The sequence below is a fragment of the Plectropomus leopardus genome, chromosome 8, assembly GCF_008729295.1.
Source record: "Plectropomus leopardus isolate mb chromosome 8, YSFRI_Pleo_2.0, whole genome shotgun sequence".
Classification (NCBI taxonomy): domain Eukaryota; kingdom Metazoa; phylum Chordata; class Actinopteri; order Perciformes; family Serranidae; genus Plectropomus; species Plectropomus leopardus.
This window is the reverse complement of record NC_056470.1, coordinates 12,965,297-12,992,942: the sequence shown is the minus strand read 5'-3', so window position 1 is coordinate 12,992,942 and position 27,646 is coordinate 12,965,297. Positions and strand designations below refer to the sequence as shown.

Sequence of the window (27,646 nt, the reverse complement as noted above, 5' to 3'; positions counted from 1 at the left end):
AACTTGCTGCTCTCCAACAGGTGGTGGACGACATGGGCAATGTGAAGTTTGCACTGGACACAGGCCCAGACGCCAACAGTAACAGCTGGCTCAAATATGTCCGCTCTGCCCCGTCATTTGAGGAGCAGAACCTCGCCGCCTGTCACCTCACCGGAGACCAGGTGAGTGACATGACAGAGATGTTGGATTTGTTGTCCAGATATGAGGGTAACAGCTCCATGTTGTCAGCAAGAAGCAGAGGAGGAATACTTGTTTCCCATCTGCTAAGAGTGGACACTGGGTTGATCTGTGTGAATCTATGTGTTAACACTGTGTGTGTGCGCGAGCATGTGTGCGTGTGTGTGCATGTTTACTATTCTGGTAGCAAAATGTGTGCGCTGGTAATGATGAAGGAATGGCTCTATTGTGTGTCTGTGGCTGGGCCAGTTGCCAGTGCTGTTAGGAAATGACCCATCTAAAGAGGCTGAAGAATAGCCTGACACTCTGGAGTCCCATAATAACCATTATCCAAGGTACAGCCTTCTTCTGTTGAGGTAGCAGTTTTTCTCCCTTTCTGCTTCTTACGTCCCATCGACGCCCTCCCTCTCTCTCTCTCTCTCTGTGGAAACCTCTGTAAGGCATCGGATACTTTTGGAAAGATGCCCAGCCGGTGCCCATAAAAACCCCAACTGCTTAACTAGGCCCTAACCCCAACCCCATGCAATGTGTGTGCCACAACTTACCACTGCAATATATTAGCATATTTCTGTTTCTCTTTATCCTGCAGAGGTTGGGGGTTTTTTTTGTGTTTTGCATTGCTGACTCTTGTCCCAGTTTCTGTAAATGAAATACCAGCGGTGTTACTCTGCCACTACTTGACACACATTTCACTCTCAGTTCACTTTGGACTGTTATGATCACTCACATGTGCTGGGATATACAAAATAAAAATCCATCCAAAGGAGCAATAAAAATGAAAGTTGTCAGCTCAAAACAAAAAAAAACAAAAAAAAAACAATAAACATGATGGAGGTATGACAGTAGCCAAATGCATCCATATGACCTGCCTGTGTGTTTCCACATTCCTGTCACTCTGCTCTTATTTGTTTCCTAATCCCTGCCTACATGGCTCTTTCCCCCTCCTGTCTCCATCTCTAGCCGCCTGTTTCTCGCTGTCTTTGTCTCCTTTCTCTGTCCTCATGTCTTGATCTGCCACCTGTCACTCTGTCACACCAAGGGGACAGGCTAGTGTGTCCATTTAAGCTTCAGACATTAAGCCTGACCGATAGAGAGAAAGGGGGCTTGGACCAAGTGAGAGAGGGAACACACAGGGGCCTCCGAGATTGACAAGCACCAATTGGCTGGCAACACCAACCCGCCTAATCCTTTTAAGATTTTCACATCAGTGCCCCCTGCCACTGCCACACAATGTCAAAGAAAGAATCAGGGCACCGGCGAAAATTGTGGAGAATTATCAGAGCCAAAGAGGCCACGTGCATGATTGTTTTTTGATGTGTTTTGCAGTTGTTTGTACTTAGTGAACGCCTTTGCTTTTGTTTGCCTGGCCAGTTTCTTGGTGTAGTGGCTCACAGGTATGACCCTATCATTTATTTACTAGCACCACACACACGCATATACAGCCACTCAGTGCTGGAATGTATAATTCAACAGACTATTCAGTGATTTTTCTTTTCTTTTTTTGTATCAACATGCACAATGCATGAGTTTATGGAAATATGTGCACACGGGGCAGATTCAAATGCAGGCAGTAACCTTTTAAAAAGCAAGTGGATAATTTATTTGTTTATTTGTTTGTCATTAATGATGCAAGATGGACAAATGTGTGCACCAGTGTGCATAATTTAGATATTTGCATTCATGCAATAATTTGGTATTATTTTATGTATTATTTTCCATATAGGTGCAATAAATGTGCAAAGTTTCTTTAAAAGTGCTGCTGAGTTTTTGAGCATTTCTAAAAAGAGAAATATCTGTCTCAGAGAGATGTAAATTGTGATTTGTTTCGGCAATTGCAGACAGCCTTTCTATATTCCGTTCTTCCTCAATCCTCAAAACAAAAACACACACTCTTCTTAAAACGGTTCTCATTTAATCCTGCTTGTAATTTTATTCTGCAATATTCAGGCACCTTAAATGATGACCAAACAAAGCAAGACTAATCAGCAGTTTCCCCTTTGTGTGGTTTATACGTGACTGCATGTGCGAACAGTGTGTGTGTGTGTGTGTGTGTGTGTGTGTGTCTGTGTGTGTGTAACCCTATTAAATAGTTCCTATTCTTTTAGAATGCCAAGAATCACCCAAAACTTGTGTGTAAGCGATGCCATTCATTGGTTCTGAGGCCAAGTGGCATCTAGTAAAGTAAACGGCTGAGAGAGGACAAGGGGTGATGTTTGTGTGTGTGTGTGTGTGTGTGTGTGTGTTGCTTTGGTAGTTGATGGGGCTTTGAAGAGAAGATAAACCTTGTCCACCTTCTTGTCAGTCCTTCATCTTTTGTGTTTTGGAGTTGAGGCCTTTCCAGCGCTGTTTGATCTGCCCATCTATCCCAAGATAGATCCATCAATAAGTAGACACTAGTGTGTGTGTGTGTTTGTGTGTGTGTGTGTGTGTGTGTGTGTGTGTGTGTGTGTGTGTGTGTGTGTGTGTGTGTGTGTGTGTGTCACTGTGGGGGATTATTGCGGGCCCTACGGCTGGCATTGATCGATGAGACATCTGTCCCTTGAACACTGGACAGAGAAGGAAAGAGGTCAAGACAGGTCTGAGTGTGCAGGCCTGACTGTAGAATACACACCCAAACAAAAAATACAGACTCATCAAGATTCAAAACGCTGCACACACACCACAAATATTAAGGAATGTGATTAATGAGTCCACATTTATCGACTGTCTATATTCTTTAAAATTGTGATTATGTTTTAATTTATAATTCTGTCAATAATAGGGAAGATGTGTCATTAATATAATAAATAAATGTATTTTAAAATATTTGGAAAAAATGGGTATTATAAAAATTGTGGAATTACTTACATGTGATTTTGCGACGTTGTTTATCCTTTACAATTTATTCATGCGTTTTTCTTCAATGCACATTCCCCCCGTTTCCCGCTGCAAATATAACTTAAAATGATAATGAAAAATCTAATCTAATTATAATAGCTACTAGGGTTGTTTTTAAAAATAATTGTTTGATGATGATTGCATTAAAGGAGACATCTCAGTTTTATCCAAGTTCTTTTGAAATATAATTTTAACATTCCAGTTCAAATTGACCCAATTTAATCCAAACTTGACCCAGAGTTTAAAACTGCCCCCATTGTTAATGAAGTTATCTTGAAAATAGACTGGAAGAAAGTGAACGAAAAAAGTGTTTCGAATAAAACTTAAATTTTATTAAGCAACAAAAGGCCTATTGTTGCATTTCGATGCTTATCTATATGTCGGTGAGCGCGTGCGTTCAGGAGTGACAGAGTGACCGATAGAGTGACTGCAAGTCTGTCAGGCTGCTTTATCCATTATTTACATCAATAATAGATTTATCAAGCGGCCAAAGCGGCGGCTGAGATCGGAGATGCGGGGAGGGGTCTACGCCGCAGATCCCTCAATCCTTTTGGCTGGAGATAAGACGAGGAGGAGTGGCCGACGGGTAACCGAGAGAGCACCGAGGGGCAATAGGGAATCACTAATGAGAGAGAGAGAGAGTCAGAAAGAGAGAGAGAGAGAAAGAGAGAGAGAGTGTCTCATCATCCTCATCAAAGACGCGCTCACTGACTAGATTAGAGAGTAGCCCAGCGGAGGAGCGTCGGGCTTCGTCCAGCCAGAGGGAGCGATCACCGACCGTCTGCAGCGCGCCTGGCCGTTCCGCGACCTCCTCTCCTCGGCCCTGTCCGCTTCAGCGCCCCGCTCCCTCTCTGGTAGACCTACTATGGGTTGTGTCGCCAACTCCACCGGGACTGAAGTGCTACTGCAGCTGGAGGCTCTCCGCAGCGCCGCGCAACTTTCTCAACTATTCCGACTCACGGAGAAAAGAAAGGTCAGGTCGAAAGAGGCTGCCGCAGCCGGTGTGTGTAATTGTTGTAGATATATAAACCTATCGGCTGATAGTAATGATAATAACGATGATGATATAAGAAATAATAACGGACCCTTTCATTGATTTTGGGCCTCTGCTTTGCTGATTTTGGGTCTCGTCTTACCAGCACTAAATCTAAGAAGTTAGTTTCACCGGCCTGTCTGTGTGTTTGTGTGTGTGAGTATGTGCGTGTATGAATGAATGTGAAGTCTGCCTTCCTTGTTGTGGTGACATCGTTGAGCTGGTGCAGAGCGCCCCCACGTGTTCACAGATCACACCTTCTACATGCCGCTTGAAGTGCGTGTTTGCGCTGTGGTTTATTTGGGGTGCATGAAGCTGTGATATTTTTATTATAAAATTATACATGAAAATTGTGATGCAGTTTGATTATTTTTTTTAGACAAATTCTGTAAGATTAGTTTACTTCGCTGATTTTCCAGTTGTTGCAATAGAGACATGAGGCCTCGGCTCTGAATGGCCTCGAATATTGCCATTATTCCAGTTTCCTATTTTTTTCCTTTTCTTTACTTAGAGCAAAAAATCAGAGAATCCAGCAGTATTTTATGTCCGATCCCACAAGTTAAATTACCTCAATCAAAAGAATAGTTGTGTGCTGTTAAAGACCCGACATTTCCCGTTTTGCTGCAGCTGTAAATAAAAAAAAAAACGCACCGGAGCAGCTGAGCTGTTTGTTTATTTTCATTTCGCTCGCCACTTTTCTCTCAGACAGTTTAGACTCATTACAGCAGTATTTGTATCGCCTGGATTTCTTCCATTTTTTTCTTTCTTCTTTTTTTCGTGTTGAGTGTTTGAGTAATTCTTTGAGAGAACCCTGGCATATTTTCTTTTTCTTTTTTCTTGTCGTTTTTATTCCAAGTGGCTAATTTGTAAAATAATATTTTTTTTTCTATTCGTTTATTTCAGAAAGTTTGAGTAGGCTCAATATAGATAAAACAAACTGTTGTGTAATGTACTAAAATAACCACTGGCAGCGCGGCTTTTATCTGCAATAAAAATGTGAAACATTGCAAACAAAACATGTTTTCATAATTCTGAGGCAGCCCTAATAATGTATCGTATTTCAGACATGCGTGTTGTTTTAATTTCTTTATAACAACCATATTAATATGCTAATATTATCAGTTTCAATATTTTGCCCTTCCTCGAACTGCGACAATAAAATACGCGGGGGTCTCTTAAATGATGTTAAAGTCTCCCTCTCTCTTTCTGTCTCTCCGTAGATTTATTATAAAGCTGTCCGGGACATTGAAGCAGGGGAGGAGCTCTTAGTGTATATGAAGGACGGTATTTTCCCCGAGGGATCCATGGCACCCAACCTACAAGGTAAGATTAATGCGCGTCATTAGCGCACATTTTAAACAAACTCCAACCTGCATCCTGTGCTGCATTCGCGGCCAACACACTCCATAACCCCGGTAATGTGACGGGGAGGAAATACATCTCTCACTCCAACATATATGTACATATTATTTTTCCTCAAGAAATGTGAATTATTCGAATAAAAAAAATTCAGGATGGAATTAAATCCCGCTTGGAGCTGTCATTTAGAATAGGCCTGCCAATAATGAAGGCCACTCGCACGAGTCTGGTTTGAATTGTGCGCTTACAGTGCTGCAATGTAATGGGCCTCTTTGCCTGAAATACTGCATTAGGGCGTCAATTGGCACTTGTCATATTCCAGCCTAAGTGAATCGAAATTTTCTGTTAACGGAAAGCCAGGATCAAACAGAAATTATTAGGAAGTCATGCCCTTAACAACACTTTATAGAGAGCACTTAAAACCTCTAAGCCATGAAATGAACTCTCTATTTGTTACGTTTCAGCCAAACAACAAGAACAATAATAACAATAATAATAATAATAATAATAATAATAATAATAATAATAATAATAATGATGATGATGATGATGATGATGATGATAATAATTATAATAACAACACTGCAGTAATCACAAGTCAACTTTGCAGTTGTCCATAGATATTCACTGTGAGGGTTTTGGAGGTTTTAGAGGTCATTAAGCAGTTACAGTATCAGACTCAGGGGCACAATGCTATGCGTTTTGTGACTGGGAATCAGTCCTCCTGTGCTCAAAGTAAAATAAAAAAACAAAAACAAAACATAAAAAAGTCCACCAAACCAATTAAGACTAGATTTTTATTGTTACTTTTTATTATACCTGTTAAAAATATGATCCACAACTAACATTTTTTTCTCAATTAATTAGTTGATTGTTTTCTCAGTTGATCAATTGGTTGTTTGGTCTATAAAATGTTAGAAAATGTTGTTTTCCAAAAACACACAATTCCATTTTTTCTCTGCACAACCCAAAGAGATTCAGCTGTTGGAGGAGGAAAGAAACCACAAAATATTCACATTTAAGAAGCTGGAATCAGATAATTCTTAGACTTTTTTTTTGCTTTAAAAATTGCTCAATCGATAATCAAACTAGTGGGTGAATAATTAGCCTAAATAGTTACTAACTAATTGATTAATATTTGCACTTCTTTTTTAAAAAGCAAGAACTCAAGTGGCACATATGGTCAAGTAATGTTAAGTTATTGAAAACATACTTAAGTTAATTTAACCAGATTTTTTTTTTTTTTTAGATCAATCCCTGCAGGACTAGGTTTTTTATTAGACATGTGTTAAAAGTCATGCAAATTACATTTGATACTGCTGATGGTCAGTGATGTCCACTAAAATAAATACATTGCATCTTGTAACTTCTGACTTATTTTAGCATCTATCTAATGCATTTATGTGTATTTTAGTTTGATCTTTGCTTCAGTTATAACACTAAAACCTGTAAGATCGTGTGTTAAGTGTTCCTGCACCTTGCTGCTCACTGATGTCTGTAAACTGACTCACATTTCAAAGTGCGTCACATTTAGGTGCTCTCACCCGCCCGTCTTCCCTCTGAGAGGGTAACCTGATTCACTGTACTCACTACCTTTCAACCGTGCCTCTATACGTCAGACTGAATATATTCAATATTTTATCTCATAATCTAACTTGGACAGCTGTTCACTGTCGATCTGGGCTATTCTTTCAAAGTTCACTTGAGCGGAAAAGGGGCCGTAGTTCCGCTGGATTTTTTTAAACATCTTGGACTTATTGTGCTGAAGTGCTGTTGTCAGGTAACATTGTTTTGTTGTGTTTCCAGTCTTTCTGGAACCACGGATGAAAAAAAAGAAAAAATCTGATTACTTTTGCTTGTCATTGGCTATAAAATGGTGGAGGGGGAGAACAAGATGTTCGTGAGATGTTCTGCAGTTCACCCGTTTTTTTTCCCCCCTTAGTGATGCACGGTTTACGCACACATCTCCATGCCAAAGGAACGGGAGGAAACGGGAGCTCAAAGCAAGCTTGATTATTGAAAAGAAGCAGATTGGTGTGTTGTAGGAGTGCGTCAAAGACGGAGCTGACTTGTAAATGATTTATTCAATTCCTATGTGAAATGTAGAGAAAGGGAGGCAGACAGAGCGAAAGAGAGTCACTCCACCTGCCAGAGTGTGTGTGTCAGAGCCAAAGTATTTGGCATTGTGTGTTGGTGTGAGAGAGGGATGAAGGCAGACAAAAAAAAAAACAGTTCATTTGCTGTTTGAAGCTGTTTGTGAGTGAGAGAGACAGAAATGCAGAAAGACAGGAGGACAAAGAGAGACAATGAAAGTCCATCTATTGTAGGGAAGAGACTGTCTGCTCTGTCTCCATGTATTTGTGTGTGTGAGAGAAAGGTAGCAGGGCTGAGTGAGAGCTTGGCAGTGCAGCCCTGCTCTCTGTGTCTGGCTTATCGGAGAAGGAATTTGAAGTAGAGGACTTGAGGAGTCCCTTGAGACCTCACCCATGCTCCCAGATTAGCTGCTAAACTGCACATAATTGTGCTTCCCTTCGTCTCCCAGAGAGCTATTAGTCTCCCCTTTATACCTCGCCCCATCTCACCCCACCCTGCCCCACCCCTCCCGCCCAGACCAGACTAACTGAAAAAACACAGACACGCTGATACACACATGCAAGCACCTTTATTTACGTGCACCCCCACTTAAACACACATGCATGCACACCTGAGTGTCCACACAGAGATCTTCTCAACACTCATGTTCCTGCTGCACAGGGGGTTTGCAAGTCATCATACACTTTCTTTTTCAAAGTCAGCTGTTTTTTTTGGAATTGTGTTTTTTCCCCAAAACATTTTCCACTCTTAAAAGAGACAAAAAGTATCTGAGTGTTGAGATGTTTACTCTTTGGGGCAAATTACATCCAACTCTCCCACAGTAAAACACTCACTCTCCATGAAATATGTGCACACTGGTGTCAAAGTGAGTTAGTTTAGCATTTGAGCTCAGCGTAATGGCCCATTGACCAGAAGGTCATTTATCCTTCTCCCCAAGGTTAGACACATTGATGTTGCTACACTAATGCCCTTTTAATGTGCCCAAGAAGTTCCAGCTGGATAAACGGTCACATGCAGTAAAAAACAGGTGAGCCATGCACTGTAAGTCGTTTTGGATAAACTCATTTAGTGCGGCTTGAAATGATGGATGGGTGTGCATGGCGTATTGGGACACCTGGGGGGGCCCACTCAGGCGCTGGCTGCTTGGGTCATGGCGAAGAGGGTATGGCAGGTTGGCGCTGAAATCACCATGGGGTTGGCGCCACTGTGCCCCTGCTTACCTCTGTTCCTTGTGGCTTATTCTTTTTGGAAAACGTTCACATAAACTCATGGACAGACACATACACACATTAATGCGCGCGCACAAAGACACTCCACTGGGCTTTCCCCTGATCTGTTGAACTTGGCGTCTGACTCAGGAACTCGCTATTGAAAAAGCTGGCCCGAGTTTTATGTATTTGACCTTGGTAGTGAGAAGTATTGTAAAGGTTATCAACATGGAAGGGGAAGACCAGCCCATATTGTTTCCCCTGTGTGCTATTACACCTAAAGTCTCAAGCAAACACTTGCTTAAACAAGCAATTAACTGTGTTAATGAAGGCCACATTTCACTGCTAATTGATTTCCATTTTATGTGAATGTCAATCGCAGGATTGTTGCTTTTATCATTTGAACGGGAGTCTGTTTGGCTGTAACTAACACACATGTGGGTAATAGATTTTTCTTCTTGTTTAGTGGCATCAACAGTTTTAATATACAACTGCTTGGCACTGCTGTATCCCCAGGAGAAGTTAATAAATATGAGGATGTGAAACAGCACAGCGAAGTTTGTTTTGCCTTGACTCCCATAGAATTTTTTTTTTGCATATAGTAAAGGCCAGCGGGCACAACTGAATGTCCTCCATTAGCACTGTGAATTGTCGTGGTTGCTGGCACAAATGTCAAAATTCTTAGAGTACTTAAAAGTATTTTTGTCTGATGAAATTGGAGACTTTTACTTGAAGTTTTACGTTTATCTTAATGAGGACTTTTACATTCAGATATTTTTTGTGTGTCCATGTATATTTGCATGCATTTTTATTTAAGATTTTTTAAAAGGTGATATAAGAGAAATAAGAAATATATTTTCAAAGAATGGTTGACCTGAAAAATTCAGTTTTGACATCAGGAATTTCGCAGTTTTTTGCTATTAACAGGTACTTTCCTAATGTCTCACAACATGTTTTTATTTCAAACGTGAAAGTTTGCTCTAAATGATTTATTCTTTCTTGAATTTGTGCATTCCTCCTAAAAAAAGTCAAAAATATTGACTTATTGGTTGATTGTGGAAGTTTAACAACAAAACTATATTAAAACATTTTTTTACAAACTCACATAACTCCTGCCGTATAATTTAAGTCTAATCTATCCTATGCTCAGCACTTCCCAATCACCTGCATTTTGTCTGATTGAATCTGATTGAAGGGAGCATAGATAGGTTTTGCTTTTGGTTTAGACTTAAATAGTAAAGTTTTAGCAAAAATGCAAGTGTTTGGGAAGTACTGAGCAAACGACTGGACAGATGAGACTTGGATTATAATGCGCTAATGCGGTATAATCCCTGGTCTCTAATCAATCAATAAATCAATGTGTGTTTGCAGACGAGCAGATGTACCGCTGTGAAGACTGTGATGAGCTGTTCTCCTCAACACTTGAGCTGCGGCGGCACCAGAAGTATTCGTGCTCGAGCACTGGCTCCATCTTTGACACACTGAGAGAGGACTTCAAACAGGAGCGCGAGGACAGTGATGAGCCTGTCCACGAGTGTAAAGACTGTGAGAAGATCTTCCCAAATGAGTACAGGTACACAGACACGTTTCTACCTCACTTTACCACTCACAAAGACACATTCAGCGCATATACTCCATTTAATCTGTGGGTTATAACTTGTATGATGTATTGATTTCACTGATGGTCTTGTGCTCTCCTTATCAAGTCTGGGCCAACACATGATAGTCCACACAGAGGAGAGGGAGTACAAGTGTGACCAGTGCCCCAAAGCCTTCAACTGGAAGTCCAACCTCATCCGTCACCAGATGTCACATGACAGTGGCAAGCGCTTTGAGTGTGAAAACTGTGATAAGGTACAGCATACCCAGCACGTAAGTTGTGCACAGGACACACAGGCTTTTATCTGCTTCAGAATTTCAGCTGGTCTTTATTTTTTAGGCTTTATTCGTAATGCTAATGAATATAGATCTAGTCATTGTGAAAGAACAGCTTTTTTTATTTTTTATTTATTGTTAAAATGGAGTACATTGTATTTTTATACACTCATTTCAAATTTCAGGTTTTTACAGATCCCAGCAACCTTCAGCGCCACATCCGCTCTCAGCATGTGGGGGCACGCGCTCACACGTGTCCTGAGTGTGGCAAGACCTTTGCCACCTCGTCAGGCCTCAAGCAGCATAAGCACATCCACAGCAGTGTCAAACCCTTTATCTGTAAGTGAGAGCTTTGGAAGTTAATGACCGCCTCATTCTTAACACCGCATTTATTTGATCCCTTTTTTCTTTCCACCTCATCACCCTGTCGTCTCTTTCTCCACCATGTACACCAACTTTTTGATCTCATTCGCATTGTCTGAACCAAGCATTCAGAGATTCTATTTTTATTGCTCATCATTTGATCGCGTACTGTAAATAATAGATTTTACTTCGTCACTTACACTTTTTTTCCTGGCAAAACTTAATGACATACAGTATAGTTAAGATTTGTTTGAAATACTACTATAATGATAATGACACATAATTTAAATTGTGGATGAGTGACCTATTTTTGCTCTCTGTACAGTAATTAAAAACATGTGCATTTTATATGTAAATTTATTTGGCAATAAAACCCAAATATGGCACATGCAGCATTTCAGGAACGATTTGGCAGTTTCAGTCTGCAGAGTGGTTGGTTTCATCCATGGAAAACAGTTTTCTTCCTTTTTTTTAAACTACTTCACCAGCAGTTTCCATTCAGATGTACATGTTGCTGTTGATTTGGTATACAAAGTTAGAGACAGTGTTAAAATGGGTTTAACCAGGCCCTGATGGGCTGCGTCTTTTTGCTCCCCCAGGCGAGGTGTGCCACAAATCCTACACCCAGTTCTCCAACCTCTGCCGACACAAGCGTATGCATGCTGACTGCCGCACCCAGATCAAGTGTAAGGACTGCGGGCAGTTGTTCAGCACTACCTCCTCCCTCAACAAGCATCGCCGCTTCTGTGAGGGCAAAAACCATTATGGCTCTCCAGCAGGGATGTTCAACCCTGGCATCCCCATGAGCTCCAGTCCCATCATGGCCAAGGCCAAATCCCACCATCCTCACCTCCCAGGTCTAAACCAGTCAGGTTTAGGCTTCACTGACTACTTTCCGTCCCGACCTCACCCTCACGCTGGCTTGCCCTTCTCCCCAGGACCTCATAGCTTCCCATCTCTCCCTCATGGTTTCCCAGGTATCTTCTCCCCATCACTGTATCCGCGACCACCGTTATTGCCAGCTAGTCCATTGTTAAAGAGCCCGCTTGGTGGCGGCAGTCAAGAAGTGAAACTGCCTCGGAGTCCCTTAGATGCTCCTCCACTGTCCCTGGTTAGCTCCACAAACAGCAATGGAGGTAACAGCTTCAGTCAGCTGGAAGATAAAGAAAAAGAAAGCAAACTAGATTTGTCTTCTGGAGAAGCCAAGCCAAAATCTAAGATGGCAGACATATCTGACGGTAGTGACCTTGAAGATGTTAATACCACAAGTGGGACAGATTTGGACACCACTACTGGTACTGCTTCAGGTGATGGTTCTGACCTGGAGAGTGACGGAGAGAGTGAACGTGAGCGAAATGGTAAAAGAAGGAAGGCGTCAGGGGCTGTATCAAGTCAAGAAGGCCACCAGTTAGAAGACACGAACAATGCTTTGATATCAGCTGTGTCTAGTTCTGGAAACTTCTCTATCGATCGTCCCTTTCTTTCTTCTGCATCGTCCCAGCACTCCTTTTTCCCTCCGCCTGATGAGCAAGCCCTCCCGCCATCCCACACAAATGCCAATGCAGCCACCACAGATTCCATCAAAGCCATCGCCTCTATTGCTGAGAAATATTTTGGCCCAGGTTTGATCGGCCTCCATCAAGAGAAGAAGATGGGTCCATTGCCCTATCATTCCATGTTTCCTTTCCAGTTTCTGCCCAACTTCCACAACTCCCTTTATCCCTTCAGTGCTGATCGTGGTGCCCTAAATCCTAGCATGTTCTTTAAGGCAGAGCCCAAGTCGCCTCGCGAGCAGCTGCACAAGATGGTGTCTGGTGCCCCCGGAGCTCCTGCGTCAACAGGGGAGTCACCATTTGATCTCACCACAAAACCCAAGGAGACCAAGTTAGCTCCTCCAACCCCAACAAACCCCTCAAACCCCAACAGTAGTACTGGGAGCAGTAGTGGACCTTTAGCAATATCTAGCAGTGAAGAACAGCCATTGGACCTCAGCATTGGTGGCCGGAGCCGAGGTAGTCATAATGGTGTGGCAGCTGAGCCACAAAATAGAAAGAACCACATCTTTGGGGCTGGAAAGGGGGTCTCCATCAAAGATGAAACCCCACCTGGGTTTCCACAACCCCATTCCCAGTCATTGCACCAATCCTCCATCTCTCAGCACCAGCAGCCCCAGGCTCAGCCTCACCAGCCACCCCCTCTGCACTATGCCAAGCCCTCAGCATTCTTCATGGACCCCATATACAGGTATTTCAGCCCCGATTAGACTAGAAACTGGTATTACCAACTTTTCTGTTCATACTTTGAGAAAGATAGAGGTTGGTGTTCAGTGTGTAGTTGTAGATTAACTGACCTAGGTACGTAACCCTCTACCTTGCTGTTGGTCCAGCAGGGTGGAGAAGAGGAAGCTACTCGACCCCGTAGGAGCTCTGAAGGAAAAATTCCTCAGGCCGTCACCACCACTCTTCCATCCACAGGTACAGTACAGACACATTTTAAATTTCGGAAGGCACTTGTTTTAATCTGAGGTAGAAATGGCGAATGCACTTTGAACAAAAACTTCAGCAAGAGAATGCCAAACAGGGGAATCGACCTTCAGGTACAGCATACAAGCTGATTATTCCCAGATGCAATCGACTATTATTTTCAATCCATGTATTATGTGAAAATACCTCACTCCTGCCTCCCACGCTGCTGCAACCTGGATTGATAGGGCCCTCTGCACCATCATTCCACAGTGTTGATGTTATTTTCTCAAGGGTTCTGTATGATTTCTTCCTTTGTTTACTGAGTGGCGCCTGTGTACCTCGTCACTTCTACCTTTTTTCAGAAGACATAGTCTGTTATCGCAGCCCCTTTGATAATCAGTCACATTGTTCAACTGTCCCCAGACCCTCCCTACCTCTACAAATCTTGATTACAAAGAATGATAGTATTAATAAAATAGAGAATAATAACCGTTTGAATTGTAACAAACTGCCTCTCTTGGCCATGCTAATCTTAGTTGTGTCATTGTTTCATGTACTGGGAGCCCACAGGCCAGCTAATAACTCAAGCCCCTCCAAGTTTTTTTTTGTTTTTTTTTTCTTTGTGGCTGGCTGGCTGGCTAGATAATAGCACCGTGTCCATCAAGGACATCCTGTGTTTGTCTCCAGGAGAATGGGGGGCTCTCATTGGGGAAATGGTTTAATCTGACCTGGAAATCTGTGTCCTCTATCAACTGTGACTTTGCAAAACACTCATTTGGTGCACAGGCAGATAAATAAATTTAAACATGAACATGCATTTTTCATATATGACATTATGCATATGCTTTTTCAAATGACTAGTATAAGAATCACAAACACTGATTTTTTTTTCCTGTAATTTGCAAACAAAAATATTATAATGGCACCTTTCTCTCAATTATATTTGTCTCACACTCATAACATTTGTATTATTTATAATTGGATGATGAGGTATCATCTGATAATTAATCAATATCCCCAGGATGAAAAGTATTTCACAGGCTCCCATGGAATAACTTCTCATATCAGAGTATCTCAGCTGTAATCCTCCCAGTGATCCAAACACAATGCCACCTCTAATTCAGTCTCATGACGGAATCACCCCCACTCCCCCTCCACCCGTTCTCAGACTACGAATAAACACATCGAGACGGAGTGTCTGTCCCTGTCTCTCCCGTCCCGTATTCACTAAAAAAGGAAGGATGTAAGCTGTTTTTGGCAAATAAACTCCTACATAACGGGTCCCCTTTGTTCACAAGCTTCTAGGGGAGGGGAAGCCGCTATCAGTCGGGGGTATCTCAAACTATATTGTACAGCTCCAATCGGGGCTCTTGAATGCCTCATTTAGCCAATTTGCTGGCCTGCAACAGTAGCTGCGGCAGATGAAGGTAAGAGGTAGAGAACAAAGCACTGAAGCTGGAGGTGAGGGTGTCTGGTACTTGAGGGTTTGTGAATGTGTTATAGGTCACGGAGGTGACTCGCCTTTAGCACAAACAACAAGGCTAAACCTCTGATATACTGCTTCCTCACAGCTTCCGCTCTCTGTCTCTTTCCCTCGCTCCCTGTTTTTTCTGACATTGTGTCTTTGTTTTCAATGCTTCCTTTGCTCTTTTAACACAAACACGCACACATATATACGTGTGCATGTGTGTGTGTGTATATATATATATATATATATACATACATATATATATATATATACATACACACAAGCGAAGAGCTTGTCACTACTTTCTAAGTAAACCCTTAAAGCTACACTATGTAACTTTTATTAAGATAGAAGTCACTAAGTTCTGAAAGTACATGAGACAGATAGTCTATGAAAAAATAATGTCTCTCCTCTTCCTTCTGCTGCCTCTAATGGCATTAGCTAGAATCTATTTGGTTGCACTAATAACAACAATTCAGAGCTTAGAAGTCTGTAACACAGCTGTCAATCATGTCAATTATGGCTCATGTACTGCAGTCAAACTGTCTAAAAGTTATCCAAGATGAAGATTCAATTACTACATTGCCTATTTCTCACCTTCAGTGTTTTTAGTGTACTGTTTAGCTGTAAAATAAGAGTGCGCTCCATGTTCGGTGGTGTAACAAACTTTCTCATTTTACAGTTAAACAGCTCACTAAAATATTGTTGTGAAAACATTTGAGGGGAGAAATAGGCAAAGTAGTAACAGAATCTTTGTTCTTATTTGATCAGCATTTCCTAGTTTTGACGTTGACCACAATGACAGCTGAGTTAGAGACTCCTCTGCTCTGATTGGTTGTTTTTTTCATAGCGCCATTAGAAGCGCTACAAGGCAGTAGAGCTGGCTGAGAAATCTTCTTTTTCTTCACATATTATCTGTCTCATTTAATGGTTTTTAAACATAAGGACAGTAAAAAAAAAAAAAAAGTTTATTTTTTGAAGTTACCAGCTACAGCCTCAGTACCACAATCTGTTTGAATTAAAGTGATCCACTTTAGAGAGTAAAAAAATGCTTGATTCTTATTAAAATATTTGATCTTACCTGTATCCATTTTCCACTTTCTGTCATCTCCTCAGATGTCAGCAATGGAGAACATGACAGAGAAGCTGGAGAGCTTTGGAGCTCTAAAACTGGATGTGCCACCCAATTCGCTGCAACACTCAGCTCATCCACTGTTCAACTTCCGCTCACCACCACCCTCCCTCTCAGACGCCATCCTTCGCAAGGGCAAGGAGCGTTACGCCTGCAGGTAAGGCGCTGTGTGTAATTTCAAGTGTTGGTCAGAAGTTTACATACATGAAACTGCATTATTTTACATTTACTCAACATAAATCATACACTCAACAATCATTTCCCCGGCCTCTCTGTCCACAGGTACTGTGGGAAAATCTTCCCTCGTTCAGCAAACCTCACCAGACACTTGCGGACACACACGGGGGAACAACCCTACAGGTATTATTTTAATCTGTAATTCTGTCTACTATTCAATCTTTCTGAAAGGCTCTTTGCAATCACTGATTCTCTCGTTGATGTATTTCCCTCTGTCTGCTTATTTTTTCCTCACACTGGACATTCTTTTGCTTGGCGTTGGTTGAATTCTGCTTTTGCCTGGCCGAATAAATTTCAGGCCTGATTTTAGTGACACAGCAATGGCCCCAATGAGCTCCACACACTGTGAAATGAATGGTTTATTTTATAAAAGAGAGCTCTGGGATCAGACTGGAAATTGCTACCACCAGATGTCCTTACTTGAATTATGGGTATGATGCAACCTAATGAAAACTGAATAAAAATCCAAAAGAAAATTAATACTGAAAACTGGATTTAGAAAATATAATTTCCAACACAACCACTATGTAGTTGAATGATGATGATTTTTTTGAACTGACATTCAAATTCTTCTATTCTCCTTTGGCAGGTGTAAATACTGTGACCGCTCATTCAGCATCTCATCCAATCTTCAGCGCCACGTTCGCAACATCCATAACAAGGAGAAACCCTTCAAGTGTCACCTGTGCAACCGCTGCTTCGGTCAGCAAACCAACCTCGACCGCCATCTCAAGAAGCACGAGCATGAGAACATTCCTGGTCAGTTTGCAATGTCTGTGACTCAGTTTTCTCTAAGAAAGGAAGGCTGTAAGAAGTGAAATGTGGTTATTAAACAGGGACGTGGTATGTTGTATTATGTTAATGGACTGAAAAATGAATGTCTCACATTACCCATTTGGAAAATTTTAAATATTCAGCTCAGTAAATGTTTAGCTTGGTGCTGCAAATGATTTAAAGTGGGAAAACTACTTAATTAAAGAATTCACACTTGCTTTTCCTACTGCATTGCCAAAAACAGCCTTTTTATGACCAGCGTGGAAGTATGCCACTGAATATGAATGGAACAGAAACTTCTTAACGGAATGATTGCGTATTTCAACATTAACGTCCAAGTGATCCATGTTTCACAATTGTGGTAACATTTCTTCTTATTTTAACAATTTATTTTTTTATTGATTACTTCAGACATACTATCTGGGCACCAATGAAAGCCTTGTAGTATAGTCTCATGTTAGGCAAGCTCAGTCCTCCAAACTCTATTTTGGCCTGGAGTCTTTTTAAGTTTCATCCTTGCCCTTGTTTTAAATATAGTTGCTGGAGCACTAAGTGGCAACATGCTTAGATCTGTGACAAATTGAACAAAAATAGTGTGAAGTAATGTTCGAGTTTGACCACACATACATAATTCAAATTGTATTTTAGGAAAGAAAAGTGACCAGTTCAATTGAGTTCAGGTCTTCCAAAATAGTGTCACATCCTCCAAGATGAAAAAAATGACAAATAATGGGCTATCCCTGTGGCTGACCATGAATCACAACGTCTCCAGTTCAGATCTGGTCAGGAACCTATGTTGCATCTTTCTCTCCCTCATTTCCTGTCATCTCTCAACTATCGCTATCTGATTAAGGAAAGCAAAAAACAGATGCTAATAAAGCGCCAGCAAACTAGCAAAAAAAAACAAAAAATAGGCAAGCAGCTGCAACCATTTTCGCGCATGCATCCCCACGTTGTCATTCCCCTTTTTTAACAATTGGTATAAAAACAAACAAATATCTTAACCCACTCATGCTTGACCTCCATGCCAAATTTCAGCCTCCTGGGGCAAAAATTGTGGCTGCCAACCAAAGACCAGCCAACCAAAGTCCAGCCAACCAAAGAGCGAGCTACTGCAAAAAAGTGTTTCCTCAATTAACTGTGATTTAGTATATAACTGTGATTTTCCCCTTTGTACTGTTCAGATTAAGGCTATGTAAGGACATGCAGGGAACTGTAAGTTCACAAATGATATAGAAGCACTTCTGTTGAAAATAATAAGGCTTGTCTTATCCTTTTTCAGTGTTTATCTTCTACACAAAATTCCATAAACAGTCTCCTGTTTGTCAAAAAAATCTTCAACTCGGTTACCCAAAGTTTAAACAAAGAAAGCATAATCTTAGCTTTTTGATTTAATATTAAAATGTGAAAAATGTCCTTTCAACACATATATTATGTATGTGTGATGATCATCAAAGTAATCATGCTTGTGTGTTTGGTCGTGTGTTTGTGTATGGCTGGTGTACATGTGTGTATGCATATGGATGTGTATGTCTGCACACTTTCCCCCAACAGTGAGCCAACAGTCCGGGATGCTGTCCAACCTAGGAACCACCATCTCCTCCCCAAACTCCGAGCCAGACAATCATGCACTTTTAGATGAGAAGGAGGACTCGTACTTCTCAGAAATCCGCAACTTCATTTCCAACAGTGAGATGAACCAGGCCTCCAGCTCCACGGATAAGAGGTAACGAGAAAACTTGCTCGCACGGACCCCATTTGTATTAAGATTTTTGCAAAGATCTTTAGTGATTACATTTGATCCATGAGGCTAACCATCTACTTCTCATGCCAAGCTCTGATTCTTACCCCAACCTTGGAAACTGTAAATCTAACTCCAAAGCAAAAATAAGTGGTAAAATGTCCTTACTTTGAAGACATTTTTTGATATCTTTCCTCTTATCAGGACAACTAAATGCAACAGTTGTGCTCACAGTTTCTAAGCCTTTTTTTTACCTTTACACAATGACATAGTTCTTAATGCACAGTGCCCTCTAGTGGCTTTAATTTGTATGTAAATAATCACCAACATCAGAACTTTGAAAAAGCCACTGTTAATTAAATCTAACAAAAACTCAAACAAGCAAAGCTCTTACTGTTGCTGCTTTGACACCATCCACAATTTTAACTTTTTGCAGCTGTGAGTTTGGTCTTTTTGCGCACAGCATTGTGGGACAACAGCATATAAACATTCAGTATTAATATTAAAAATATTCTAAATATAATTATTCTTTTTTTCTGCTTACAAGTGTGTATAGGGAATTGAGATACAGCATATTTCATGTAGCCATCTCAACCATCAGTTTTTCCAGTTTGTTGCATTTCAAGTTTTACTAGAGCTGTCTATGTGGAAAAACTGCAATCATACCAGCCATAGTTTGTGAATCTCTCTGCTTACCATTAACACTGGCAGAAGCACCCTGTCTGTGTTTTTTCTGCACTGTAAAAACCATAACTCGTAAAATGATGAAAATGGTCGGTCTGTTTTTAAACCATACAGCCGCTCTGGCCAGCGGATGAAGAGGTCAGGTCAGCCCTGAAATGCTTTCAGTGTGTGTAGCTCAGTTGGTGGGAAGCCTAAGAGGTTTCAAGCAAGAAGACGGTATCGGAAAAGAAAAGGAGGTTGAAATGTTTTTTTTTTCTCTCTCTTTCAGTCAGTGGTTTGCCTCTTTCCTTGACTCTACACACTCTTCATCTTGCTCTCACTCTCAATGTGAATTCCTTTCTGGTAGTCTCACTTTCTGTCTGTCTTCCCCCCCCCCATGAGCCCCCCCCCCCCCAACTCTTGTCAACATGCATTATGTCCAGCAGACCCAGTGGCAATTTAGCCCCTCTGCCATCTGGGATCAATACTGAGTCTCATCCACAACAAGCTGGCCTGACATCTTAATATCTGTAATTCAGACTAAGTATTATGCTTTCTGTCCTCCCACCAGACAGCCCGCTGTTTATTCTTTCTCTGAGTGACTGAAATCAAGTGCTGAACACAAACACCCGTTCCTGGATGACTATCTGTAATCGCTCCTAACCGCCCTCGCAACATAGTTTCTTTCCCCTTTAAAACTCTTTTTTTTCAGCATCATAGCCAGTCAAAATAAAAGTCTCTGGTAGCTTTTGCTTTCACTTGAGAAGTTGTTTCCAAGCTGGCGACGTCGAAGATGCTGAGGCAGCAGTGCTGCTTAGAGGGTGGGAAGTTTCAAACAAACAAGTTAGATGAACACAGATATTTCCAGCACTGCAGTGTTGAAGGACTAAGGGGTATCTGTCTCCTCGGGACTGTAAGCCAGGTTATAATTAAGGCTGGAACGAGGACCCAGGCCGTGGCTCGAGCTCTATGGTTTAGATAAAACTACACTTGGAGCTGGTTCCTTGTCTGGGACTGGGCTACAATGGCTGGCAGTTTGGACCCTGAGGGGGACTCAGGTTGAGGCATTTATCTAGGAGATCCACTGATGATGGAGCTCTTCCCCCATCCAGCCACTACATCCATACCCCCAGCCCGCTAACACAAACACCCAACTGACGTGTTTAGACTAAATGACAAAACCCAGGGCCCCCTATGTCAGAGCTACGCTTCTTTCTCCGTACACAGGCATGGACTTTTTCCCCACCAACCAGCTCTACAATTTGATTATGGTGATATTTAATCTAGATTGAAAGAGGAGAACCCCCCCCCCCAAAGCCCCCCTCCCCCCACCTCCCGCCCCCCCGCGCTGGGCCCTCCCCGACCCCATGCTCACCCCTTCCCAGAGGTAATCCTGTCTGAGTTGATAAATGTCCACTTTGTGGCAAAAAAATGGAAGGGGTAAATTTGCCTTCCCAGAGGAAATGATATCATGAGCCATGACATCGTGGTCTAGGGGTGATGGAGGGGAGGCGGGGAGTTGGCTGGAAAATGTACAGATGGCAGGTCATAATGGTGGTGTGCTGATAGCCTGTTTGCAGATCAGCCGTCGTCTTCCTTCAGTCACACAAAGTATGCTTCACCATCACAGCGAGTAAAGGAACCGGTCTGATGCGGGCCATCTCCTGCTCAGTTTCTGAGGAACTGGCCAATTAATCATATGTGGGCCATTTGAAAAGTGCCCTGGGCAGACTGTCAGCACCTGTGTTGTTTGTGTGGACACTGGAGTTGGACTGTACATGCTGTCAACAGATTATTTATGTTTCACTCTGCGGTAGTGATGAGTCATGTCTTGTAAATGGCCAAGAAATGGTAACATACAGGAAAGTAAACTCAAAGAAGTCCTTCTCACTTTTTAGCCATTGTTGGTAAGCGATAAAGCAAGCACTCACTGATTTAAACGTGCAAATAAGGTTTTAGAGACTATAGTATAAAATAAAGTTAAATCAATGTAGTAGAACCAGAGAGATATGCTTCTTTTAGTTCTTTTATTCATATTTTCCTGAAAACTGCCTGCTACTACTACCCATGATACAGATTTAAAGGGTAATTTCCTTTAGGTAGACTGCTCACTCTCATATCCACTTTTTCTGGATGTTGACAGAGCAGCCTATAAGTTACTTTAAGAGCCAGAAACAGTCGGTCTGCACGCCCCTGGTTTGGAGGAGCAGGCTCAAGTCCTGCATGGAAGCTGAGCAATCTACAGTTGTAGAGTTAAAACATATTTCAGCCAGCTAAAAAAGTCCCCCCTAAATCTATGGTATTTAAAGAGTATTTTTAGGGCTTTACCTTAATGTCAGATGTCAGTTTTCAACCTTATATCTCTTTAAAGCAGACTCCATTGGGGCTTCCAGTAGCTTACCTGGTAGAGCGGGTGTCCCATGTTCAGGAGGCTCAGTCCTTACCACAGTGGCCACAAAGTTGGGACTTTTTTTTTTTAGGTGGTTAAAACATGTTTTTTTTTTTACGTTTTTTTCTTTACTTCCATCCACAGCAGTACATTGCTTAGTTTCTGTGTAAGTAACCCACACATCCCAAAATCTGAACCATCCCTGAAAGTGTAAAGTAGTTATTAGACCAAGCAGTAAACAAATTGGTAGTCCGGCATTGTTGTTGTTGTTTTTTTTTTTTCTTTAGTTTTTTTTTTTTTTCTGGTGCTTTATCATGACACAAAGCAGCGATGGACATGTACAAAGACTATGTCATTGTTAGTAACCAGAGTACTGAGAAATCTGCACCTTTGAAAGGGTTTTCAAAAATCTCTGTTTTGATTATAAAGTCCTCAAAGACCCTTTACATAGCTTTAGTGACATAAAACTCGCTGAAAAAAACACAGAGGAAAATATCTGTTTTCAAAGATATGCGTGTATGTGAAGACGGGGTCTAAATGGCTATTTCTCATTCTGAAATTATCCTTAAACTGGAGGAAGAAGGCAGTCATTTAAGAAACAGTTTCCAGCATCACTAACACTTCCTCTCTACTTTGACCTTTGATCCCTCTGCAGATCAGACCAGGCGGACGAGGAACGCCCACCCAGCCACAGTTTGTCCAACTCCAAGCTAGGGCTCCAGGGGCTAGAGGAGGAGGAGGAGGAAGTGGAGGGTGATGATGAGGAGGAAGAGGAAGGCAGCCTGACGGAGAAGTCTCATGACGAGGCGCCTGAGTCCCCATCTCCAGTCACAACGGGAGTGTATGAGGAGGACGAGGAGGAGGAGGAGACGGAGACGGCTCCATTAGCTATGAGCTATGAACACACCCGCAGGTATTCATTTTGTTTATTACACTGAAAACCACACAAGTTGGAGTTGGTGGCCACTACAATCTGCACTTAACCACAGCAAATGTACAGGATATACTGTATCTATAAAGAAACTTTTCACTAGAAAAGTGTTTTTCATTGTAACTCAGTCCAATATAAAAACACTACAGACAGACATAAAACATGGACTTAAAAAAAAAGATTTTTCAGCTTCAGCTCCCTCTCTTCTCTCCTTTTTCTTCTTCCAAGTTATTCACTCTATCTGTCCGTTTATTAATCTTACAACCTCTCCTTTTCTCTTCTTCTCTATGCATTTCCTTCACCTTAATTTCTTCCTCATGTTTTCTTTCCCATTAACTTTCCATCTTTCCTTTACCTACGTAAATCTTTCCATCCATTTACCCATCTGTCCATCAATTGACCCATCCATACTGCCCTTTTCTGCCGTCCAATCATCCCCGGGTGTGCAGGTGTATAGAGGAGGAGGGCTCTCTCCTGGACTTGGAGGGTCTGCCCAGCTTTCCCAAGAGCCTGGAGGGGTTACGTAAAGCAGCCAGTGACGAGCAACCTTTTGATGTTAAAGACATATTTAATACTTCACTAGAGTCGGAGGCACTGAAAGAGACATTGTACAGGCAGGCCAAAACCCAGGTATGTGACTGGCTTTTGGATGTCCACTAAAAGAGGGAGGGACAGGAAAGACATGTTGTTCTAATAAGACAGGAGGGAGGACAAAATACAAATGTGAATACAGAGATAAGGGATGAGATGGATCCTTTTAGATTTTCAGATGCTTGAGAAAAGAAAAGTTTTTAAATTCAGTAAACGTTGGATGAAACTATACCAAAAACGTGCCACTTGTCCTGCCACCTCTTTTCCTGTCACTTAACTGACTAACAATATTACCTGTAAACTGCTCTTATCTTGTCTGTGCTCTTCAATCTTACAATGGGCTAATAAAACAAAATTACTAGCTATAGTGTCAAGAAATTTAAGAATAAGTATGCTTTACGAAACATCGCAACATCAATACAGAATAGTCCAAGGGAGCAAGAAACATGAGTGGTCAGATAATCGTATCGTTCACTAAACCGACTGAAATAAGACGTTATGTGTAATAATAGGATATGTGCAGGAATCCTGAAGTTGAATTTAAACTGAAACAAAAAACACAGTAAAGTAGTGTAGCCATAATTACTGACAATCTGTAAAACTTGGGGTTTTATCACTATGTAGAGCTAAAAAGTTTGTTATTAAAAGGCGTATTGCACAAACCATCATGAGGACCCTCCACAAAAAGTTAAAAAATGTCATAGAATTATATGTAACTGGAAAAAGTGACAGAATTTGTCTGCCAAAATGAAAATTCTGAATAATATCACAGTAAAGTCATGAAAATATCCTAAAATTGCAAAAGAATAGTATGTCATTAAAAAAAATTGTTTATCTTGCAATTTATCTTAAAAAATAAAAATGCCATAGTATATATGTATAAATATATATATATATATATTGTATATATATTACATAATATATACATATATTTACATAAAAAACATAATAAAAGCCCCATTGGATAGTATATCAGAAAAATTATCTTAAAAATCTCACAGTACATTCTAATAGTAATTATACCAAAAACGATTCATAGTATAGTATGTCATAAAAGTGTAAATAAAAGATGCCATAGTAGGGTGTGCCAGTAAAAAAAAAATGATTAGGTATAGTTTGCCATAAAATGACCTTAAAAATCATTGTATAGTGTTTCATAAAAATGTGAAAAAAAATAAAAAAATAAAAAAATAAAAAATGATAGTAGCCTAGAGTACACCAGTAAAACATTTCATAGTATAGTATGCCAATAAAAAATATCACAGTATAGTACTTTGTAAAAACTGGACAAAACACAGTGCAACTAAAAATGCATTTTTGAAATTATTAACTCTCCACCAGTTGACAGTTAACTGTCTTCTCCCGCAGGCTTATGCAATGATGCTGTCTCTCTCGGAGAACAACCCTTTGCACGCGCCCTCCCAGAACTCTCTGGACGCTTGGCTGAGCATGGGAGGTGGACCGTCTGAGACGAGCAGCTTTCACCCGCTCAACCACATCTAGATAAGAGAGACAAAGAAAGAGAGGGAAAGTGGGAGGAAGAGTAGGAGGAACATTAGTTTCCCAAATGGATAGAAACAAGAGACTGAGTTGACATAAGTAGTGAGAAACATGGAGGCCGGAGAAAAAATTCAGTGTCACGTACATTCAAGAGAGAAAGTGTGTGTGTGTGTGTGTGTGTGTGTGTGTGTGTGTGTATGAGTGTGTGTATGTGAGTGAGAGAGAGTAAGAGTGTGAGAGGGGAGAGAGAGATTGTCCCTAAGTGGGGCATCTCGCAAAACTCAAAAAAGAAAGCACTGCTAAGCTCCTGTTGATGTGAAGGACATGATGAATGCTTCTCAACAGCATTGAAACTCTGCATTACTCTTATCCTCCCCAAGTCCACAAGGCTCACTCCAGCACCATAGAGACCCTATGTAAGGCTCTCATAAAGACACTTAATGACTAGTACGTCTCTAAAGTCTGTGTACAAAGCCTACCACAAGCACTGCAGCAACAGCACTGCATTAGCACTGCATGTCCACAAGGTGGTACTGTTTCACCAGGAACATAGTGGGCGCGTGCACTATTGTGTCCAAGTTTCCCCCACCAATCACGGGTGACTCATTTACTGATCTTGTTTCAGTTATAACTGCAGAATCAACAATAGCACCACACTAAATGTTACTTGAGGAAATGATGGTTCCAGTAGACTGTTGATTTTTAAGTGATTACATGGAGAATGATGTTCAATGTTCAAATGTGCACAGCAACTGGTGATTTTGATGCGCTATTTGGGACACTAGCCATTGTAATTTGTTACCCATTTTGATCATGCTGAAAAATGAATTGAAATCATACACAAAAAAATGAGGAAAGTCTTTCTCTGCTTGTTTATTTCATCGTTATTTGTTAACTTTATTTACTTTTTCTCCTCTTAGATACCACAGTATTGTTCCGTTGTAGGCACCACAGTGCTAAATTGTTAATATAATTATTTTAGAGAAGGACCAAAATTGTATGATATTGTCATATGATGTAAAAAATAACTTAGATGTTCATTGCAAGAGTGGTATGTGCCAAATAACCCATAGAAAATGTTTTGTTCTCTGACAATCATTTCATTTCCAAGGGGCTTGCATTTGCTGTCATAGTTTTTTTTTCTTTTTTTTTTTTTCATATTACGCTCTTATATATTTGATTTCTGAAGTGTGTGTATGTATTTATTTTTGGTTGTTTAGTCATGACTGGAGGAGTGGAAATGAAGATGTCATTTTATCCCTTTTGTTTCTTGATACTGAAGGAATGAATGCCTATCAGAACATGAGGGAGATTACGAATCTCTGGTTTTGATGCGTCAGTGTGCCAAAATGGAAAGAACCCATAAAAAGTAATTATTTTTATTTATAGTGAAAGATAGATGTAGTTAGCTTTAGATCCTATTTGGCTTTGTAGCGTCCTGCAGTGTTTAGTTGTTGGGTTTTTTTGGGTTTTTTTTGTTTCTGTTTTTTTCTGTTCCATTTCAACCATTTTACCCAGTATGCTGAATGAGTCTTGTTCAAAGTGCATTTTAGTATTATGGGGGGCAGATTTGGACAGCTTTCATTATGAATATCAGAAATGGGCATTATGTTGTCACCTTCAGACTAGCTTTTACCATATCAGGCTCCCTGTCCCCTGCTTTTCATTTGATGCATTTAGTGTAAACAATGAATGTTCCTTTTAAAATTAGTTGTCCCATATGACATGGTCCAAAAGTCTATTATACATACAGTCACGTCTGCATGCACACCTAATCTTCACTACAATGGCGCAATGACATTGCTGGTCATGCAAGAAAGAGGGCAAGGAATTATGAAACGGAAACAAAAAAAAAAGAAAGTAACCACAGATAGTGTTTAAATTGACATCTGTATTATACTGGTTGGTCCTTTAAAACATGCAAAACAATGTTAATTCTTGACAGAGAAACAGAAACACTTGAACATGAGTTTAACTTGGTATTCCCTGTTCTTCTTCTGAGGTCATACTAAAAACTCATTCCATGTGGTCTATATGGTAGCTGTGCCATGGAGGGCATGAGTCATGTACTGTAGATAACTATAGATAGCTGCAGGAGCAGGGGGGTGAGCACTGTTGATCATTGTTGCCTTGGTCCTCCCTGCATACTGGAACTCTCAGAACTAGGCCTGATGCTGTATTTTGAAAGTAGTACTTAAACTATATGGGTCCAAGCCATAAATTGATCAGGCTTAGGTCTCTGGAACGTCGAACACATTTTCACTTTCAGTAGGTGAGCAACTCCAGCTCGACATGGAGAGAACAGAAAAACCGGAAACAGAAGCACTGTAATTTTTATTCATGACAGCAGGTGGTGGTGTTATGCGGGGACTGCTGCATCATCTCATTTTTTTCTAAAGACATAAGTCTTTTTTTTGTAATTCTACTGAATGAGATTTCATTCATAGTTAACACATTGTTTTTCCAAGTCATGGTTATAAAGTGTAAAGACTTGGGTTGCTAAGTTTTTAGGTTGACTATATGTCGTAATTCATGTCATGGACTACTGTAATAAGTACGCGTTGCGTTAAGCAGAAATAATTGAAGGCATTGAAGTATTCCATTTTGCCAACTTCAGAAAGTATTCTGGCAGATGGTCGCTGAAATATGTTTCAGCATAATAGAACATGGTTGCTGTTTTCCCCCCACTGTTACAAGAGAAAGTAAAAATATACATATTGTTTCTTTTTAACTGTATAGTATTTTAAAGAAAGAAAAACAATGGTGCAT

The 27,646-nt window shown here is 40.8% G+C and overlaps 2 protein-coding genes across 7 annotated transcripts in view; both read left to right on the top strand.

Annotated features, from left to right (window-relative positions):
- LOC121946406 (histone-lysine N-methyltransferase PRDM16-like) overlaps nt 1-1,326 on the top strand; it is a 129,647-nt gene extending 128,321 nt beyond the window's left edge. Inside the window, exons 4-5 of the mRNA XM_042490954.1 lie at nt 21-161; nt 1,138-1,326. Of these exons, the coding sequence (XP_042346888.1) occupies nt 21-161; nt 1,138-1,326 (330 nt within the window). The remainder of the gene's footprint in view (nt 1-20; nt 162-1,137) is intronic.
- prdm16 (PR domain containing 16) lies at nt 72-27,646 on the top strand. Of its 6 annotated transcripts, none has more exons than XM_042491487.1 (14): nt 72-161; nt 5,308-5,410; nt 10,120-10,321; nt 10,455-10,620; nt 10,809-10,962; nt 11,553-13,230; nt 13,373-13,460; nt 16,036-16,208; nt 16,334-16,411; nt 16,878-17,047; nt 18,617-18,788; nt 22,511-22,768; nt 23,236-23,416; nt 24,746-27,646. In XM_042491487.1, the coding sequence occupies exons 2-14, from the start codon at nt 5,362-5,364 to the stop codon at nt 24,878-24,880; spliced, it is 3,504 nt and encodes a 1,167-aa protein (XP_042347421.1). In that variant the 5' UTR covers nt 72-161; nt 5,308-5,361; the 3' UTR covers nt 24,881-27,646. The 6 variants fall into 6 exon arrangements, with proteins under 6 accessions (XP_042347421.1, XP_042347423.1, XP_042347420.1 ...); XM_042491489.1 differs by lacking the exon at nt 72-161 and adding an exon at nt 3,788-4,027 and having other exon boundaries at nt 10,455-10,602; nt 11,586-13,230; nt 13,376-13,460; XM_042491486.1 differs by lacking the exon at nt 72-161 and adding an exon at nt 3,788-4,027 and having other exon boundaries at nt 10,455-10,602; nt 11,586-13,230.